The 22,274-nt window shown below is 32.3% G+C and overlaps 1 protein-coding gene across 1 annotated transcript; it reads right to left on the bottom strand.

Annotated features, from left to right (window-relative positions):
• Positions 1 to 2,813: 2,813 nt before the first annotated feature.
• On the bottom strand, positions 2,814 to 21,924 carry LOC145291578 (uncharacterized). The gene is made up of 3 exons (XM_080137653.1): positions 21,880 to 21,924; positions 21,455 to 21,688; positions 2,814 to 6,487 (listed from the first exon to the last, which is right to left on the bottom strand). The coding sequence occupies exons 1-3, from the start codon at positions 21,922 to 21,924 to the stop codon at positions 5,429 to 5,431; spliced, it is 1,338 nt and encodes a 445-aa protein (XP_079993779.1). The 3' UTR covers positions 2,814 to 5,428.
• Positions 21,925 to 22,274: the final 350 nt, after the last annotated feature.

A 22,274-nucleotide genomic window follows, 5' to 3' on the forward strand; every position in this document is an offset into this window, starting at 1 on the left:
AAGGAAGAACACCAGAGTTGATTGGCCAAATAAAGAATTTAATGGATAAGAACCACAGTTTGTCTATAGAGATAATACATGCATAGTTTCATGTATGGGAACTGTACACAGTTATTCATGAGGAACTGAAGATACGGAAGATTTGCATGAATGCACCAGTCCACAACTCCATCTTCGTCACAGACTATTTAACCAAGATGGGCATCAAGACAGTTCCGCACTCTCCCTATTGTCCAGACTTTGCTTTTGACTTTTGGTTATTCCCCCAAGATCAAGGAAAACATTAGAGGCCATCGTTATGATACAATTGAGATGAAAGAGGCTGTGACGAGGGTCATTAACATGCTCATACAAGAGAACTTCCATGGGTTCTTCCAGAAGTTGTTGGAACAGTACAACAAGTGCATGGCAGCTGGAGGAGATTACTTTGAAGGGGACCAGTTTCATGTGTGTACTATCAAAAAGTGCCCATTGAAAAAGTTTGAAACTTACTGAAGGTACCTCGTATACAGAGGTGAGAAACAGACAGACAAGAAATGGTCACAAAATTTAGTTCATGCATTTCAATACTTTCTGGCTGGAAGTAAAATCAAATATTGAAACTCCGTGAGAAAATTAAAACTACTTGTTCAAACAGGTTTAATCCTCCCCCCCCCAACCCTCCCCCACACACAACCCTGCCAATTAAACTGTCACTATTGCAAAAAAAAAAGTAATCCATAGAAAGAGATTTTGAAAAGAACACAAAGGAACAAGTGTTATAGGAATGACTAACTTATAGTCGCAATTATAAAATACTTATTACAATTGATTATTTCGTTCACGTTTGTATCAAATACTAACTCATTACAATTGATTATTTTTTTTTTTTTTATATGAATGTCACTACTTATCAAGGCCCGGAGGCCACTCAGGGATAAGGGTTATTGCATGTACAGTAATCAATGAGATAGTATTGTAGTAATCATTGGTATTGGAGATTTGATAGAGTGTCTTACTTAAGAGGGCGGTTTGTCAGGAATTTGTTTATGTTGGACTTGAAGACATCCAAGTTGTAGTCAAGTGGGAAACAGGCAAACGGAAGAGAGTTCCACAGTCGTGCACTTCTGAGAAAGAAGCTTTGTTCATGGAATCTACGTTTTGATTTAGGCACAGATAAAGAGTGGGGAAAATTATTGACAGTAGTTTCAGCTAGATGGGTGTTTCTCATGAATGAGTGGCGAGGGGGGAGGGCGAGATATTGGAGCTCAGACGAGCACTTGCCATGGAAACAATGATAAAACAAAGACAGGCTTGCAACGGTTCTTCTGTGGGAGAGAGGCTGTAGGTTCGTTCACGTTTGTATCAAATACTAACTTATTACAATTAATTATTTCGTTCACGTTTGTATCAAATACTAATTATTACAATTGATTATTTCGTTCACGTTTGTATCAAATACTAACTTATTACAATTGATTATTTCGTTCACGTTTGTATCAAATACTAACTTATTACAATTATTTCGTTCAGGTTTGTATCAAATACTAATGTACAAAGTATTCAAATTTTGGACAAAGACATTTTCTATATATATATATATATATATATATATATATATATAAAATTTTCTATATATATATATATATATATATATATAATATAAAATTTTCTATATATATATATATATATAAAATTTTCTATATATATATATATATATATATAAAATTTTCTATATATATATATATATATATATAAAATTTTCTATATATATATATATATATATATATATATATATATATAATATAAAATTTTCTATATATTATATATATATAATATAAAATTTTCTATATATTATATATATATAATATAAAATTTTCTATATATTATATATATAATATAAAATTTTCTATATATTATATATATATAATATAAAATTTTCTATATATATTATATATATAATATAAAATTTTCTATATATATTATATATATAATATAAAATTTTCTATATATATTATATATATAATATAAAATTTTCTATATATTATATATATAATATAAAATTTTCTATATATTATATATATAATATAAAATTTTCTATATATTATATATATAATATAAAATTTTCTATATATTATATATATAATATAAAATTTTCTATATATTATATATATAATATAAAATTTTCTATATATTATATATATAATATAAAATTTTCTATATATTATATATATAATATAAAATTTTCTATATATTATATATATAATATAAAATTTTCTATATATTATATATATAATATAAAATTTTCTATATATTATATATATAATATAAAATTTTCTATATATTATATATAATATAAAATTTTCTATATATTATATATATAATATAAAATTTTCTATATATTATATATATAATATAAAATTTTCTATATATTATATATATAATATAAAATTTTCTATATATTATATATATAATATAAAATTTTCTATATATTATATATATAATATAAAATTTTCTATATATTATATATATAATATAAAATTTTCTATATATTATATATATAATATAAAATTTTCTATATATTATATATATAATATAAAATTTTCTATATATTATATATATATATATATATATATATATAATATAAAATTTTCTATATATATATATAATATAAAGGGTAGTTGTCAGTGTGCATGTTTGTTTGTCCGGCTAACAGTAAAAAATAACAAAACAAATACTCTAAAGTAAGCATTTTGTTGATCAGCATTGCCCTGGATGAATAAAATTTAGAAAAAAGTATTCATTCTTTGATCATAAACTACAACAGATTTTTTTTTTGGGGGGGGGGGGGTTCTTACTACATAAAGGAAAGTAACTATTTTAATCAAAAAGTTAATTTCTTTATGCAGACTCATTCAATGATTCTATAAAAACAAGTTGTCTATGTGTGTGTGTGCATACCCAAAGAGAGGAATGGGCTGAGCAGAGAAGAAAGAAGGGCAGGGAGAGGGAGGGAGGAAGAAAGGTATTGAAGGGATAGAAGTTGTGATAAAAATATGTTACACTTTTTCTCCGGACAATGCCAGATGATCTTGTCTTAAATAAGATTTAATCCTTTGTATTTTTATTATTATTACTTATTAAATTCATGTTCTAGATTATATGATTCTAAAACCTAAAAGCTGAAATTAATCTTTCATCATCGTTGGTAACGGTCTGGTCAGTAAAGATGACAACAAACGGTCCTGGAATGTTCATTCTTGTTGCAGTTTGATAGCCGGCCAACAACTTGCAAATTCACTAAAACCAAGTTTTTATTCTATTTTTTTAATAATAATGTTAAAAAAACAAAAAATAATTTGCAAAATTCAATTTTGACTTATTACAATATGCTTAAAAATTTATAATCCATACGTAATTCATGATATAATAGAAAACTTCAGGTGAAATAAATTTGATGAGTCTTAATCTCCGTTTCTTCAGAATAGAATTTTCTCAAATCTGAGAGTGAAATGTTAGCAACTAAGATTTTTACTGACTGAAATCTTACCTTCAGTAAAATACGCCACACGTTAGATCTATTGGTCTGTTATAGGGATAGCGTTGGTCTGACTGGATAAATTGATTTTTGGAAGGAATTACCAAGACTACATTTTATTGTTCTTAATAACATGGATCACCATTCAGCATAATAAAATGTCTATTCAAAATGCAATATTGATTTTGTAAGAAGCATTGTAGTTATGACAAAATTTGAGCATCCAACTGACTTTATTATAGAAAAGATATTGAAGTCCGTTTTCCTAAGGTATCTTTCCTTATACAACAGACATTTCAAAAGAAAGAGGGGATTGCAAATTGCATTGTTATGATGACTGAACTTATACATTCATGACCTGAAAGTTTCATCTCTCTGTTACAAATATTGACGGTGTGAAACTATGAGAACAACCTCTGTCATAGATGTGTGTCAGAAGTAGAAACGCATCATTGAATTTCTGGCAAAAGTTCATTGAGAATGATGTTGACTATGTAGAAAAATAAGTTTTGAAGCACAAAAGATTGCTTGTTTTAATGGTACCACTCCTGTCTTTGTAGCTTTTCAACTTTAAAAATGGGGGGGAGGGGCTTTTGGAATGATCCTCATACTTTAATACCACAAAATATATACACAAATATACCTTAGTTGCGTGCTTTAGTTCTGTTTGAAAACATTCAATTTAATTGTCCTAATTAATCATAATTTATAATTAACTCAACACGTCATCTGTTTCTCTTACTATGTTTATTCAACTACTTTAATATTTTTTAATGTTTCTGTGAGCATTTAGAGAAAGCGTGTCTTGCACTTTCCATCTAATTTACAGAATGTGTTCGTACACACCATAAACACGTCTATACATTAGATAGCAAAATAATACGTATTATTAGGATCATTCAAACTACTTTTCTCATCATGAGCGTTAATCAACGTTTCAGTCAGAACCTTTTATTTAATCCATGGAGGCAGCATGCTCTCGTTCTTTTAATCATGACTGGGTAGAAGTTCTAAGTAATTCGCAATTGTATTCTTAATGTTGCCCACAATCAGGAACAAGCCATCAACCTCCAGAAGAGTGTACCTTATAACTTAATTTTATCAAATAGTTCATCCATTACACCATGGGTCCTCGCAAATTTCTTAAGACTTTTACCCAATCATGGCTGACGGAACAAGATCATGCTACCCTCGTAGATTAAATAAAGAGTTCTGTTTGAAATTCTGTGCATGTTCCCTGAGCTTGACAGAAACATTCCCCTCAAATTCAATAAGATACACCTGAAGGTCGGAGGTTACATCAACTGAAATGTGTGAATAATATCCAAGATGACCAATAGAAATTATCAATCCTTATTTCAAAACTCAAAACATAATAGCAAAATAATAGATCGATTTACTTATCTTTAGTTATGCAAGAAAAATTTCTAAATAAATAGTGATACTCACGCAATAGGTCACGGATATATTTAGTACACACACACACACACACATTGTTAAACACAACCTAAATCTTCTGTTAAATATACATTTTTTCCGATTTTCCTAGTTTTTTTAGTTTCGAAATCGAAAAGATTAGTACATGTTGCATATGTATCACAAGAATTTTCGATTCTTCGTTGAATCATCTTCATGTGACAAAAAAACAATGAACAAAATCAAGCAGAGAAATTGTGTTGTGTTTACCAATGTTTAACCCTTTTCATTCCCGTGGTCAAATGTATTAGATTATTTTTTTAAAATGATTGTAAATCGTAAATTTGATGCAATACATGCATGGCGATCCCACCATCCTGTTTATTGGACACATTTCAAACACATTACAACACTGTTGATTGACAGATGAGCTTGAAGATGATGAATACAATTTTCAATTAAAGTAACCATACATTTAAGCTATAACTGAAAGAGTTAAAGAATGCTGCCTATACAAACATACATGCAAACAAACATACATGCAAACATATAAACAACCAAACAAACATACATACACAAACATACAAACAAACATACAAACATACAAACAAACATACAAACAAGCATACAAACATACAAACAAGCATACATACAACCAAACAAGCATACATACAACCAAACAAGCATACATACAACCAAACAAGCATACATACAACCAAACATACATACATACAACCAAACATACATACATACAACCAAACATACATACATACAACCAAACATACATACATACAACCAAACATACAAACATACAACCAAACAAACAAACATACAACCAAACAAACATACAAACAAACATACAACCAAACAAACAAACATACAACCAAACAAACAAACATACAACCAAACAAACAAACATACAACCAAACAAACAAACAAACATACAACCAAACAAACAAACAAACATACAACCAAACAAACAAACAAACATACAACCAAACAAACAAACAAACATACAACCAAACAAAAACAAACATACAAGCAAACAAATATACAAACAAACATGCAAACAAACAAACAAACAAACATGCAAACAAACAACCAAACATACATACAACCAAACAACCAAACAAACATACAACCAAACAAACAAACACACATACAAGCAAACAAATATACAAACAAACATACAAGCAAACAAACATACAAGCAAACAAACAAACAAGCAAACAAACAAGCAAACATACATACATACAAGCAAACAAACAAACATACAACCAAACAAACATACAACCAAACAAACATCCAAACAAACAAACATCCAAACAAACATACAACCAAACAAACATACAACCAAACATACAACCAAACATACAACCAAACATACAACCAAACATACAACCAAACATACAACCAAACATACATACAAATAAACATACATACAAATAAACAAACAAACATACAAATAAACAAACAAACATACAAACAAACGTACAACCAAACAAACAAACATACAACCACACAAACATACAAACAAACAAACAAGCCTAATATCTATATACCTATGCAACTATCCACTTATATGCTTTACTATTATATGTTAGCTGCAATTTTGATGATAAAGTTAATAATTTGTACAGATTTTATCAGATCAAATTATGGCAAATTGTATTTGGTCGTCTATATAGTTTTGAGTTTTTTCGAGAAAATGGAAATGATAGAGTAGATTAGGCAGTCTTGTTATGCATGTGGGTAGAGGGTCTCCGTAAACGCAGGGCATTGCACACATGCAAATAATTTTTTTTTTTTTTTTTTTTACACGGTGGTCACCACTTATCAAGGCCCGGAAGCCACTCAGGGATAAGGGTTATTGTAAGTACAGTACGTCAGTGTGGAGATTTGAAAGTGTTTACTAAAGGGGGTGGTTCATTAGGAATTTGTTAACGTTGGACTTGAACACATCCAAGTTGTAGTCAGGTGGGAAGTAGGCAGACAGAACAGAGTTCCACAGGCGTGCAGTTCTAAGAAAGAGCTTTGTTCATGGAATCCACGTTTTGATTTAGGCACAGATAAAGAGTGGGGGAAATTTTTCACAGTGGATTCAGCTAGACGGGTGTTTTTCGTGAAAGATTGGCGAGGGGGGACCAGAGATTGGAGTTCAGACGAGCACTTGCCATGGAAATAACGATAAAACAAGGATAGGCTCGCAACGTCTCTTCTGTGGGAGAGAGGTTGCAGAGTAAAGAAAAGGGCATCTCCTACTAAGCCACGAAGTGGATTTTGTACTCTGTCAAGGCAGGATAGGCTGTTTTTAACAGCTCCTGCCCAGATATGGCAGCAGTATTCCATCCTTGGACGTACTTGGCTTTTATATAGATAGAGAATTGCATCAGTAGTGAGATATCTTCTGGAGCGGTAGAAGGATCTCACCATCTTTCCAGCGACCTTGGCAACAGACTTGATGTACGTGTTCCATTTCAGATTAGGAGTAAAGGTCAAACTCAGAAGCTTGTCAAAACACAGGGCCTCTCCCAGACGAGAGCCATTCATCACAATTGATGCCAGATGGGGATCAGAGCGTTGATGATGTAAGGATAGGAGTTTGGTTTTAGATACATTAAAGGTAACCAGCCACGTCTTCCCCCACTGAACCACGCGCTCAAGATCAGAGGAGAGAGAATCAGAGAGAACTTTGTCATTTACAGCCTTTGATGTGTTGCCGTAGATGGTCGTGTCATCAGCATAGATTTCAAGTACAATTTAATGTGGTGTTATGTTTATATAAACTCAAGTCTCAAGACTGACATGACCAACACTCCTAAAGATGTGTATAATATAATGAGAGTAGAAAGTCGATTTTGGATAACTTTGGACAGTTTCATAACTTTTGCTTTCCTTATTTTATCCTTTAGTCCTCACCTTTCATGAGCAATGTTTCTGACAAAGGAGGAAGTTTTTGACTTTGAAGTAATATTTTTAAGCTGGTGACCACTGTGTAAAAAAAAAAAGAAAAGAAAAGCTCTTTACATCAAGTGGCTTCATTCCTTGTCTGGAGTGATTTCCATAAAAATAAAATTTTTTAAAAATAGCCGAAATATTACCAAGGCTAATAAAAGGTCTTGCTCAGTTGCTTACAGCCATTCGAGCACTTTACAAAAATAAAACGTATTCGAATCACAATTTCATTAAAGAGTTCATGTACTCTTGAGGAATTTTAACATCTTGGAAAGATTCCCAATCGTGACGCTGGGGTTGACTTCAGAGTGTATTTCAAAATGTTTGTCCAAGCAATTAAGATGTGATTTTGTGATTTCCAAAAAGCTTTGTCTTTCCATTTGCCAGAGTTGGACATTTATTACTAAATGAAAGGATATTTAGCTATCTAGAAAACAGTCTCAGTTTAAGGAAATCGGAAATAAAACCAACCACAAGTTAGTCTAGATTATTGCGTATTCACTGGGAGTTTCCACATCAGTAAATGGCCGGTTTTCTATGGTGAAATCAAGCTCGGTTAAGGATCTCTTACAACCATGCTGAAGATGACCGTGCATGGTTCGCCATGGCTTGAACCATGGTGCAGGCTAAGGAAAAAGCCGATTCAACTCAACCAAGCTATTAGTAGTGACCACTCTTGGCAAAATTAGGTGTTCCATGAAACCTGAGTGATAAAAATTTTCCCAAATTTCCAATACTCTCTGTTTCTGTCACCATTGCAAATTACATCCTTGTACAAACTGTTTACCATTCAATTCGCACTGATAAGAGACAATGGCTTCTTTTGGATTTTGAGTGACAATAAGCCTTCTCAGAATTCCAGTACTCTCTGTTCCCTTCTGGTTCTTATTCAGAATAGTAGTTTTATTTCTAAATAAGAAAATCAAATTTTACAAGTATCGAAGGAGTGACTTGTCTCATCTGCCATTTTGAAAAAAAAAAATAATAATTCAGCAATAATTCAAAACTTGTGATCTATACTGCAATGCATACAAATTTCTATTAATCGCTTTAAAATGATTTTCTTTATAAAAATAAAACTATTTGATCAATTTGTGATTTTTGGAATATATTTTTTTTCGTCTCAGGTACATACATCCAGATTTTTCTTTACATTTGTTTTTTAATATGGGGAAGAGGGGGGGGCGATTCTGACCAAGAATCGCCCTTCCAATAAAGTAAAGTAATATTCAATCTAACGTCTGAAATGTGAATCTTTTAAATTTTTTTAATTAGAATTATTCATGAATTTCAGGATCGTATTCTGATGGATGAGAACAAAAACAATTCTGCAACCCTTCCCCTTTCTCTTTGCCAATTCTCTTCAAAACGCCATCAAGCATTTCTTCTTATTCAATAAGTTCTTGCCAACAACAAGAATGGTAATTCCAATAAGCATCTCACTTTCCATTTAATATGTCTGTTCATATTTACAGAAAAGAACTTTGAGTAAGTTTTATGCCCGATGGAGATTAGGATGAGAATAGCTTAACATCTAATAATCTTGTGTGGGTCGAGAAATGGAAAATTAATAGATTCACTCTATTATTATTGATTATTATAAACTGATATCCAAACTGTTCCATGCAAAAGTAATTTTATCGATTTCGATATGAAAGTGTAAATATGTCATTTTGAAATTGTTATTGGAGTCTATATCCACCCAATGGATTCATAGTTTCTTTCATTTGGGAGAAGAAAAAGAATGTCAGACATTTTGTATCTGAATTAAAACAATTCAAGCACAACTATTGCAAATTCTATGGACCAATTCCTTCTGTTGTGTTAAGCCATTTAGAAAATATGAATTCTACTAACTACCAAGACATAGCTTGGGGTAAAAGAAAAATTCAAATTAATAATCATAATATTAATAATACTAATAAAGAATTCAAGTGAAAGCAAAGCTTCAAAATATTGTTGAAAAATATTTCTTTGCTACCAATCCATACTCCTAGAAATTTGGGGAGTTTTGTGCATTGATATTCATATTAAAAACAGTTTTCTATTTATTTAAAAGGAAAATACAACTTTGTTATACATTGGTCATGGAATTGCGTTTACTAGCAAAAGATCTAGTTAATTTGCATATTCTTTTAAACATTCATTTTATTAAACGCCCTATTTGTTGTTTTTTTTTCGGTTTTCTTATGGAATGATCATCTATAGTTAATTATTACTTGTAATTCTATTCATGTAGATATTCTACATGATTTATACTTGTGTAATATTTGCGTAAAAAGTTTATAGTAAACACGAAACTCTTTCCATATATATTTATGTATACGTATATGTATATATTTTTTGTTTCAAAACATTTTGCCTACAAAACTCCTCCTAGAGTTTTTGGTCTACAGGTATGAAACTTAATATATAGGGTATTCGAACCCTTGCAAAACTTTATATTTGGGTTTAGCTGGAGAAAATCAGTACTAAAGTGTGAAAATTAGAAATAATGAAATTTGCCAGGTGAAGATCGAACGCCGGGGATTACAAATATGCATGCATAACGTAGTAGCTATTGGTTCCTGTTTTAATTTCTATCCTTGCAGCAAACATATCTTCATAACTCAGTCATTAACGGCAGAGGCATAAATAAATCGTAAGCTAAACGCTTTGGTTTCGATTCACACGAGTCATTGTTGTGGCGCACAAGTCATTTTTGTTTTAAAACTTTTTAAATCATTATTATATATTGGGTCCAATACAAAATCTGCATTAATCAAAGTATCATATTTAAGCGTATTTCATGACCGGGCCATGCTGGGCAGCATGCTAGTATTTATACGAATTGTGCTTGTTCCTTTGCTTCGTTAACATAACGTATTAAATAAATTAAAGGGATACAAGTCATCCAAAATAAATATTGTAGCAGTGTTAATACAGATTTCTTTGTATAATTAAAGAACCAAACGAAAACTGATTTTAACAAGTGAATTTAACTTTAGCTAAGAAAATTTGTAAACAAAAAATGTAAACAAAGATGTAAACAAAAAATATAAACAAAAAATGTAAACAATAATTGTGTGATAATCTTCAATGTTAGGGTAAAAAAACAAAAAAGAGGAAAAACTATTTAAAAAAAAAAAAAAAAAGAGGAAATGTGTTGATCAGCAGAATAAAGTTATAGAAAGTAAGATTAGTAGAAAGACAACGAAAGCAAGAAAAGCTCACCACGGAACACAAAGACCATTTGAAATAGAATGGTTAATCATGGTGTGACGATGACTGGGACAAAAGATTGGACATAGAAATCAATATATTTAGAGATTGTTTAGAAATATCAGTGAATTTTGTGCCAGTTTAAGACAGTGGTTTGCCCCCAAAAGAGAGATCTAAGAGATTGAAAAAAGTCAGGCGATAGATCGGCCAAAAAAGAAAAAACCCTGGGGACCGACGCGACCAGCCAACTCACTACAAATAACATTAGGGGTTCCTTTTTCCATGCTATGTAACGATATGACACACCAAGTTTAACCGAGTTAAATCAAGAACTAGTCTTGTATTGTTTTATCTTAACGCAACCACAAAAGTGATCATCGGGTTACAATTGAACACATCTCTACAAATTCAACAAATTTTGTTTTTATCACGTGTTATTTTTAATGTAAAATATGCTTAGAAATAAATATATGCAAAATAAAAATAAAACATTTTATCTGTACTTGAAAATGCAATAATCATCTAAAAATCGAACATTTCATAGAATTTGGATCTTTTTAAAAAAAAAAATAAAAAAAAAGCAGTTTCTATAAAGAAAAAAAAAGTGTGTAATTTTCACAGGCTACACTTGAAATAAATAATTGGTTTACCCAAAAAGATAACAGAGCTGGCAGTGAAAGGATGCTGAGAAAGGAGGATTGCAACAACACTTTCCTTCTAGTAATATCTAAAACTTTATATATTTTTATGAAAATCGTTCCAGACAAGACATAACATTACTTGATGTAAGGATCTTTTAAAAAATACTACTTCACGGTCAAAAAATAATCAATGATAATTGTTAGATGAATAGATTCCGACCCTGAAAAGAATAATTCTTTCCCCTTTGTCAGAAACATCACTAATGGAATATGAGAACTAAAGGATAAAGTAAGGGAAGCAAGAGTTACAAGCCGAAAGTAAAGCCAAGGTCAGCTTTGTACTTTCTTAAAATTTAAGTTTCAGCATTAAATAACCCATACAAGCTTGATGACATAAAATAGTTCCATTTTTTTTTGTTTTTAAATATTTTTATTATTGGGTCACCATTTGTTAAAGCCAAGAGCAACTCAGGGATGAGGGTTAATGAGACAGGAATAATTGTCAACCGAAAGATGAGGAAAAATCAAAAGTATGAACTGAGTATAAAGTGATTTATGACATTTGTTGACACTGAATTTAAAGATGACAACCGTGTTGTAGTCTGTAGAGAAGCAATCCCATGGCAATGTGTTGCACAAACAAGAAACCCTTGCAAAGGAGATCACTCCATGGAAATTCAGTCTGACGCTAGGCACATGAAGGAAGAAAGCAAAGTCTTTTTCCATAGTGATAGCTAAACGAATTCTTGCTGTGAATGTTTCACAAAGATGAACTAAAGAGTGAAGTATCTTTGATGGAAATAAGAGTAGAAAGAGACTAGCAACAGACTGAATATACATCAAATCAAAGTAAGGTTCATGTGGATTATTCAACAAAAGTCAGATATTTTAAAAACGTTAACATCGAAAAACATTTCTGAATTTTTGAGATGAGGATTGAATATTTGGATTCTTCAGACTATTGTTCTCATCTCGAGTGTTATTTTCACAATGTTTCAATCGATGAAACCTCTGACCTTCTTTAGGTGTACCTTGTTGAACTCAGCAATCTGCACGGAATTTCGAACAGAATCCTTTTATTTAATCCACGAAGGTAGCATGCTCTCGTTCCATCAGCCATGACTGGGTAGAAGTCACAACGAATTTGCAACTGTATTTTGGACCCATGGCGTAGTGGATAAAGTACTTATTAAAATTCTTCAGTACGGGCAACACTCAAAACACAACTGCAAGTTACTTAGGACTTCTACCTAATTATGGCTGATACAACAAGAGCATGCTACTTCCGTGAATTAAATAAAACATTCTGTTTGAAATTCTGTGCAGATTTTCAATTTCATCAGAAAGATTCCCAAGTTTGACACTGAAGAAGGTAAGAGGTTACATCGACCGAAATGTTGTGAAAATAAAACTCAAGATGAGAACAGCAGTCTGAAGAATGTAAATAATACGAATTGAAGAACACAAATTGCTCTTGAAATTATTTTTGCAGTTGTTCAAACGGATTACTTTTTCATCTTGTCATCACATTTCAATAGTTTTGTACTCCTTTCTTCTTAAGGAGTGTCATGTCACAATCAGAAATGAACAAGAATAGAATTTTTAACTTTATTGTCCTACTCACACATGACGGTAAAATATCGGTTAAAGTATGCAGGTCGTTTTGAAATTCAGGAATCCCAAACAAAGGCAACAAGATGATTAAACTGAAACAATGCGACAAGGTTTGGAAAATAGAATGCGAACGGTGTACCCTTAGGATTCGAGGTGGCCGCCTTTTATTCTCGGCTCATCCTTTGCCCTGTGGCTGTAAACATTTACCGCCTTTATTCAATACAGTGAGAGATTCAAAGTATCGTTCATACGCTAAATGGAAATAAAATTAACATAGTCCAACCATTATACAACAATTACGCATCTTTCACAGGTGAGCAAAAGAATTCTGTCCCATAATAAAACCTTATTACCTCAGCCATAAATGTAATAAGATTTTTTTTTTTTTTTTTTTTTTTTTTTTTTACTAACCAAAACAAATTTCATAAATAACTTATACAGTTTTCTTCTAATGAGTCATCACATATCAAGGGCAAAAGCTACTTGGGGATAAGTTAATAAAATGGATACATTGTTAGCTAAATGGTAAAGAATATTATGAGAGGATTGAAAATAAAATGAACAAAGCTTCATTAATTAGAAAAATACTTTATAACTTATTGAAGAGAACCCTGTTATAACCTGCAGGAAAGCAGTCACATGGTAATGTGCTTTCACTGAAAGTTTTTGGAAACGCTGCTCATGAAAATTCCAACAGACGTAAAGCACACAAAAGTTTCTTTTCAATCGTGGCCATAAGATGAGTTCTTAGGAGAAACCAGAGATTGAAACTCAGTCGAGCTCCTTACATCTGATCATTAGTTACAAACGAATTTTTACATAACATCTTTTGCAAAAGTTAAGCAGTTCAAATATGTCTTGAATGAATTAAAACAATGCGATTAACTTTCAGAAATGCTTTTATGAGATTAACTTTCCGATCGTCTGCAGATCGCAAAATCGAGGCAGACAGTGATTTGTAGAAAGATTAAAAATGTAAACAAAGCGTTCTGTTTGGGAATTCTACAAGAAGATGATTTCGATTATTCAGATTTCTGTTCTTATCTTGACTAACCTATGACTTTCAGGTTAGGGTTATCTGCACAGGTTCTTGGAGGTTGAAGGCTCAATCCTAAGTGTAGCCGGTATCAAAAATACAACTACAAATTACTTAGGACTTTTTTTTTTTTACTTGGGAGTCACCACTTATCAAGACCTGAAGGCCACTTGAGGATAAAGGTTAATGAATGTAAGGTGATAGTGTAGCAATCGTTAATGGTGTAGAGTGGGAAGAATTTGATTGTTTATGGGGACTTGTTTACATTGGATTTAAAGGCTACTATGCTGTATTCAACTGGGAAGCAGGCCAGCAGAATAGTGTTCCACAGGCGGGCAGTTCTAAGAAAGAAGCTTTGTTTGTGGAATCTGCATTTACAGTTAGAGAGTGGAGGAAATCGTATATAGTGGTTGTAGCTAGTCGAGTGGTTTCGTGAAAGTTTGTCAGGGGGGGGGGCATAGATTGGAGTTCAGTCAATATACACTTTGGTACTAGTGCATCCTGTGAACCGAACGTATCTAAGCATTCGCACGGGTTTCCCCAAAACCTGTCGTGAATCGCTCAGGTTTGCCTGTAACCTAACATAAAACGCTGTTCAGCCAATCAGAACGCAGCAACGAGCAGGTGACTTTCGGATAAATAAATATTAGAAGAGAAAAAAAAAATGGTTGTTACATGTAAATCATGGAACATAACAGTACAACCAATTTAGCAATGTTGGACAAACTTCTTCAGACGCCAGAACAAGTATTGGAATATTGTCAAAGAAAGAAGTTAATTGCATACGAAATGAATTGCATATGGCGTAAAATGCACAATTGGAAAGAGCGGCTCCATAGACAATAGTTCCGGCTGGAGGTGCACAAACTCAGTGCTGAAAATGGAAATAGTTACAAACCAAGACTTTTTTAACAAATGCGATTGAAAATCACAAAAAAAAAAAAAAAAATTGTTACAATTTTCTTTAAAAAAAAAGAATTCTGCTATATTTAAAAAAAAAAAAAAACTATATTCTTAAAACTTGTTTGACAATTTTTGTTTCCTTTTACAATTTTCTTTGAAAAAAAATGTTTTACAATTTTCTTTAAAAAAAAATGTCAAAAAAGAAAATAATGATTATATTAAACCCCACCTCTGCTGCATAAAAAAGAAAATTGTTTGAAAGTTTTTCTTGCAAAAAAAAAAAAAAAAAAAAAAAAAAAAAAATACAAATATAACAAGATTACGGTAGGTCGTTTTTTTTTTTTTTTTTTTTTTTTTTTTTTTTTTTTTCCCCCCACTACATTTCCATTTATTATTCATTTTGTAGTTCACGTCCGATGAATTTTGATATTTTCTGTTTCATACTGTCAGTAAGGTTTGCTCGTCAGCGATGCTCGGCATAATCTGGGACAAGAGCATACTATCCACAAGGATTGAATAAATGGTTCTGTTTGAAATTCTGCGCAGATTCCAGAGTTTGACAAAATACACAGAATTTCTAACACAACCCTTTATTTAATCCAGGGGGGGGGTAGCATGCTCTTGTTCTGTCAGCCTAAGTAATTTGCAATTCTGTTTTTAGTGTCGGCCATACTGAGGATTGAATCCTTCAAAAGAATATAACTTACAACTTAATTTTACAAAGTACTTTATTTGCTATGCCACGGACAATTATAGTTTGAATTTTTGGAGGTTGTACTTCTAAAAATCAAAATCGGTTTTAAAATTGCAACTTTTATTTTAATAAATATTGTCTTCGTGGTCATCACCCAACTAAATAATAACTGAAAAACAGAACGCTTATATATAAGTAAAAAGATGAATAATTGTAAATTATGAATCAGTTTCAAAAAGGAAGACAAACAAAATCAACTTGAGTGTAGGATCGTTTCGGACACAATATTCATTTTATTAAAATTGACAATTATTGAGAAAAGTTTTGTCTTTGAATATAATCTCATCAGCAAAAAATGAGGGGGGGGGGGGGTTAAGACACTAAAATAAAATCAGCATTTCTGTAGTAAGTAAGGCGGATATTCCTTATTGAGTTCCATTTTATTTTTACTCAATATTAATACAGCCCTAGGATACATATACCTATTGAGCTTACTATATATGTACAGTACTATCGGCACTGTTCTTTTAAAAGTATTGATACATTTATTAATACATTAAAATAAACTGCTCTTTAGACTACAGGTCTAATTCCTTCTATAAAATATATATATATATATATATATATATATATATATATATATATATATATATTACTCCAGAATAAAATTATCTAACAATCAACTGGTATGGAAACATGTGATGTGAATTTTTATATCATTTTCATTAACTTTCCTTACTCTATGACATTTAAATACTTAATCAACTTTTAATTGTGATTTTACATGTCTCACTGACTTTAGCAAATACCATTATAAGTATTTGTTAATATTTTCTCCTCTGAAGAGATGGTAGACATCGAAATCCTATAGGATAAAGAGTTATATTTCAAATGTATTCTTTGCTTTACATAGAATAATAAAAAATCTTTTGATTTGAAATTTAACCATTTCACATCAATAATTTTTAAATTTATTGAATGACTAAAATTTTATATATATTATAATCTGTAGTAATAAATAATAAGTTACTTATTATTTATTACTGCAGATTAAGCATTCTGTTTTTTTGTTTCAGTTATTTAGTTGGGTAACCTATCATATTTTACAGGATGACCAAGAAGACAACATTTATTAAAATAAAAGTTGCACATTTGTGATAAAAAAATCTAGAAAAAAAGTTTTAGAAAAGAATCAAAAGTACGAATTACATTTCCTTTTAGTGGATGCACCAGTTATTCCATCTTTCAATTGATGTCAGTTTGAAACGGAAGTTATTTATAGGTGATTGGCAACCAACTAAAAATTGTTTATTATTATTATTATAACCATCATTATTCAGATCAACAACAACAGAGGCCACTCGAGGATAAGGGTTAAAAAGTATGCAGTAGTCAATTGGACAATATAGTAATCGTTAGTAATGGAAATTTAGTAAATTTGTTAACAAGTGGAACTGCTCACCAAGAACTTGTTTACATTAGACTTGAAGACAACCATATTGTAGTCAGCTGGAAAGCAGGCAAACGGAAGACAGTTCTACAGACGTGCAGTTCTAATAAAGAAACTTTGTTCATGGAGTCTACATTTAGGTTCAGGCACAGATAAAGAGTGGGGGAAATTATTGATAGTGTTTTCAGCTAGACGAGTGTTTCTTGTGAAAGTTTGATAAGGTGGGACCATAGATTGGAGCTCAAACGAGCACTTGCCATGAAAATAACGATAAAGTAATAAATAAAAATCGTTTATTATTATAACCATCATTATTCAGATCATATTGATAACGCAAACTAAGATGCACTCGAAAAATAAACATGCTGTAAAGAAATCGATTGAAGTTTATGAATCTGGGAAAGTTTCCAATCGACTGGCCATACCTCGTACACCTGAAATGTCTGATTACTTAGAAATAAATTGATATCCAATGCATATCAGACGGGATTAAGTTTTAAAGTTCTACATAACAAGAGCGGGTGAGAAAAAGTTACTAAGATTCATAAGTGTCAGTCAAGCAAGCAATCAAATCAAAGAATCTCCAGACAGATCTGAAGAAAGGATGAACCTCAAAAAGTCAGAGAACAGTGAAGTGACAAACATTTCACAACTGTTTTGGAAAAAAAAACATGACTAAAGAAACGCAACGGATCACTTCACATTCCATATTCAAAGTTCTTAGATCCACCAAATGCTGACTGGAATTCCTTCGCTCAAAGGAAACAAAAAAAAAAAAAAAAACATTTTAAAAATAACAACTAAGGTTATTTATTTTTGCATTTATAGTTTTCAAACGACTGTTAGCATCCAAGGTGATAAGCATTTTTGTGAGGAGTACTTGTGTATTGGGTATGTTTTCTATTCAAATTCACTGAATTGGTCTATTTAGATTCATAGAAAATAGCATGGCGCGTATTCATGTGTATCTGGGCTGGTGCATCTATCACTAGTTTTTCTCCCTCTTAGGCATAGTCAAAAAAAAAAAAAAAAGTCTCAAATCTAATAGGTCCCAACACTATCAACCAAGTTCCAACCTCTGCCTCATCATCAGTGTTAGGAAGGTGATGGTGGCTAAGTGCTTAACAAAACATACTGACGACAACCTGGGTGTGCCTTGTTCAAATTCATGGTAACCATGGTAATCTATGCTCGACAGTCCTGAGCAAAGTTACAAGAGATATGTTATGACTTGCAAGTCCATCATCGAGAACTGAACATTTGTAGAACTGGGATCTCAACAAAGTTTTCCTTCATGATTGTCGCCCCACATGAAGCCACTTGATGTAAGATTTGAAAAAAAAAAAAAATAAATAAAATACTTTAAGATCAAAATTTCACCAATGATAAGTGTTAGATATATCCCAAACCAGAAAACAACAATTCTCCCCCCCCCCTCGTCTTTGTCAGATTGCTCATGGAATGTGAAGACTGAAGGACACAAAGAAAACTAAAGTTATGAGATAATTAGTTAAAACTAATGCACATTCACGTTACATGGAGCTAAAAAGGTGACAATGTTTTGCATATTTGTTCTGCAATTTACACTTAGGAAGAAACAAAAAACACATGCCTCATATAACTAACAAGATATCGACATGAAAATTCAAAGTGTATATAAAGTCTAAAAATTTGTCAGTGTCCGCCTTTAATTGCTGTAAAATAATAGAAAAGAGAGAGGAAGAAAAGAGTAGGAAAGGAGAAATAAACAAGAATGAAGACAGAGGAGGCGAACAGAGGAAGGGGAAGAGGTACGTTTCAGAAGGGGGAAAAAAGGTTAGAAAAAAAGTAAACTAATAATGATAACCGAAACGAATTCGAAATTGATTTTTACATCTTAAAGATTAAATAACTTCTGATGACCAAAATTTTGTGCAACATTCAAAGTAGTTCAAGATGTTCACAAAATAAAAAGAAGTTCACATCAGTGAATTACGTGATAGAATCAAGAGAGAAAAATATAGAATTTCCATATTTAGAAATGTTCATTTCACAGACAAAAAAAAAAAACAGACCCCCCACCCTACCCTCACTCATCCCAATTTTATAATTTGATCAAAACAATTTTTCAAGTAATAAATTACTCTTAAAATGTTTATCCTCCTACTTTTAAAGTCATTTTTTTCTGGTTTAAATAAAAATTTATTTGGAAAATTGTCCACACTGATTTTCTTTAATGGAAATCGCTCTAGATAAGACATTAAGCCACTTGATGTAAGGAGTTAACAAAGAACAAAAGATGATTTCCACAAATACAGGAGATGCTGTCTTTCATCAGATTTTTTTTTTTTCGATTATCAATACCTATTGAAGACATACCGATACAAAACCCATCTAAAAACACTGCTAGATACATAAAGTACATTTGTAAAATTACATAAGCATCAGACCAGCCGTTGTGGAGTTTTCTTTTTTCTTTTTTTACATAAGCATCCCCACTTAACAAGGCCCGGAGGCCACTCGAAGATAAGGGTTAAAAAGTATGCAGTAGTCAATTGGACAATATAGTAACCGTTAGTAATGGAAATTTAGTAAATTTGTTAACAAGTGGAACTGCTCACCAAGAACTTGTTTACATTAGACTTGAAGACAACCATATTGTAGTCAGCTGGAAAGCAGGCAAACGGAAGACAGTTCTACAGACGTGCAGTTCTAATAAAGAAACTTTGTTCATGGAGTCTACATTTAGGTTCAGGCACAGATAAAGAGTGGGGGAAATTATTGATAGTGTTTTCAGCTAGATGAGTGTTTCTCGTGAAAGTTTGACAAGGTGGGACCATAGATTGGAGCTCAAACGAGCACTTGCCATGAAAATAACGATAAAGTAATAAATAAAAATCGTTTATTATTATAATCATCATTATTCAGATCATATTGATAACGCAAACTAAAATGCTATTGAAAAATAAGCATGCTGTAAAGAAATCGATTGAAGTTTATGAATCTGGGAAAGTTTCCAATCGACTGGCCATACCTCGTACACCTGAAATGTCTTATGATTTTATAAGTTTATAGGGAACGAACTCATACACAAGATATGATAACTGTATCTATGAAAAAAAAATGTGACAAAGCTAAACTGGATTTGAATATGTTTCACTAATTTCAGTTTCCACTGCTAATAATACTTCCTCAGAGACTATTTTTTTAAAAAACCTAATTCTGACCTACATTTTTTTTTTAGTCAATTGCTCACTGTTGGATCTCTTAATACAGATTGTAGTGATGTAAAATCAATATGATGTGAAAGGTAGAATTTGACATCATCTGTCATCTCTCATCATCTGCCATTATCTCTCATCATTGTCAACATATTAAAAGTTCTAGAAGACAACATTAAAAAGTCGACCTCAGTTTTCTCTGAATAAATAAATAACCACTCCAGTTGACCATTGTTTCTCTTTCTCTTACTCTCTCACCCTAATACTCGAGATGTGATGACTCCTTACATCTACCTTCTAAAAAAAGGAATGCTTGAATTAACCTCTACTACCTAGCGGCCATACCCAAACGTGAAAAAAAAAAAAAAAAAAAAATGGAAATAAACGTAGGTAGAAAATCTAGAGGGAAATCGCACAGCAATTCATGTTTAAAATTGATTTCCAGCAGTTCTTGCAGCTGCAGCAACCAAATACATTTTGGGGGTTTGTTGAATGTAAGCAGAAAAATTTATGGCAACTAGATTATTCTAAACAATGTAAAAGGTACTCTTCAAAAACGAAGTATAAAACTCACTTTTAAACAATTAAAAACTACTTTGAATTCAAATTATAAAATTATATTCAATCAGATATTGAGAAAGCAAAAGGAAATCAAATATAGTAATTACAATGAATTTTGTGCCCATAAATATTAATCATTTATGATATATATATATGGTGTATGGGGTGTTAAGGGAGTGGTTAGCACCTTTAATAGGGGGCTCGCCATGTTCTCTTCGTAGGACAGCCCATCTGCCACTGGACCTCACCTGGCACTCAGCTCTCACCTGTGGCTCTCCGTAGCTGATGCATGCAACAGCGGCCACACCCTGGACACTGGCTTTGGCGAGCTTGCTAAACCAGGTGAGAGTAGCTGACAGGTCACAAATCCTCAGTGAACTAGGATCAGGCTGTGTCACCCCTACTGCATGCAAAGCTTGACTCCCAGCGGAACAAGCGGAAGAGTTCATATGAAGAACCAACGGTTGTGAAGGCGGTGGCAGCAAGTGTCGCTGGAGCACCTAGAGCAGGATGTGACACCTAAAGTCATACTGGTTATCTACTGCAGTCTGGCAGTCTCCTGCCGTAACGGTTCTCTGTGCCACTGGATCAAGACTTCCCAGGACGAGAGAGTGGTATTGCCCCTATGCACCGGCCTTCTCACTATAAAACCTTCACGCACAGGTCTGTTTTGCCACTCATCACCGATTACCGATCTGTCTAAGGCATATTCTTCAAGTCTTGCAGCGATGGGCATGTGGCGAAAGCAACAGGTGTAGGTGAACACTGGCAGTTGTAGTCACAAAGCTACACATAGGCTGTCCATGGGCAAGTGATCGCTCTTTTCCCTGAAAGGCAACAGGAGAGTTCGGCAGCACCTGTGGGTGACAGAACAGCCTCTTTAGGATAGCACTTCCCACCCTCACATGAGGTTAGAAAAGGTACCCCAAACAAATGCTTGCCCTTCTAGTGTCTGGTCAGCTTACCGCGGTTGAAGGACTCATCCACATAGCAGTCGAACAACAAAAACACAGATAAAAAAATTATCATCGGGACATGGAATGTTCGAACTTTGTTGGATAGAGCTACTTCCTCAAGACCTGGAAG

The sequence above is a fragment of the Euprymna scolopes genome, chromosome 12 (genome assembly GCF_053919585.1).
Source record: "Euprymna scolopes isolate OS-2025 chromosome 12, ASM5391958v1, whole genome shotgun sequence".
Classification (NCBI taxonomy): domain Eukaryota; kingdom Metazoa; phylum Mollusca; class Cephalopoda; order Sepiida; family Sepiolidae; genus Euprymna; species Euprymna scolopes.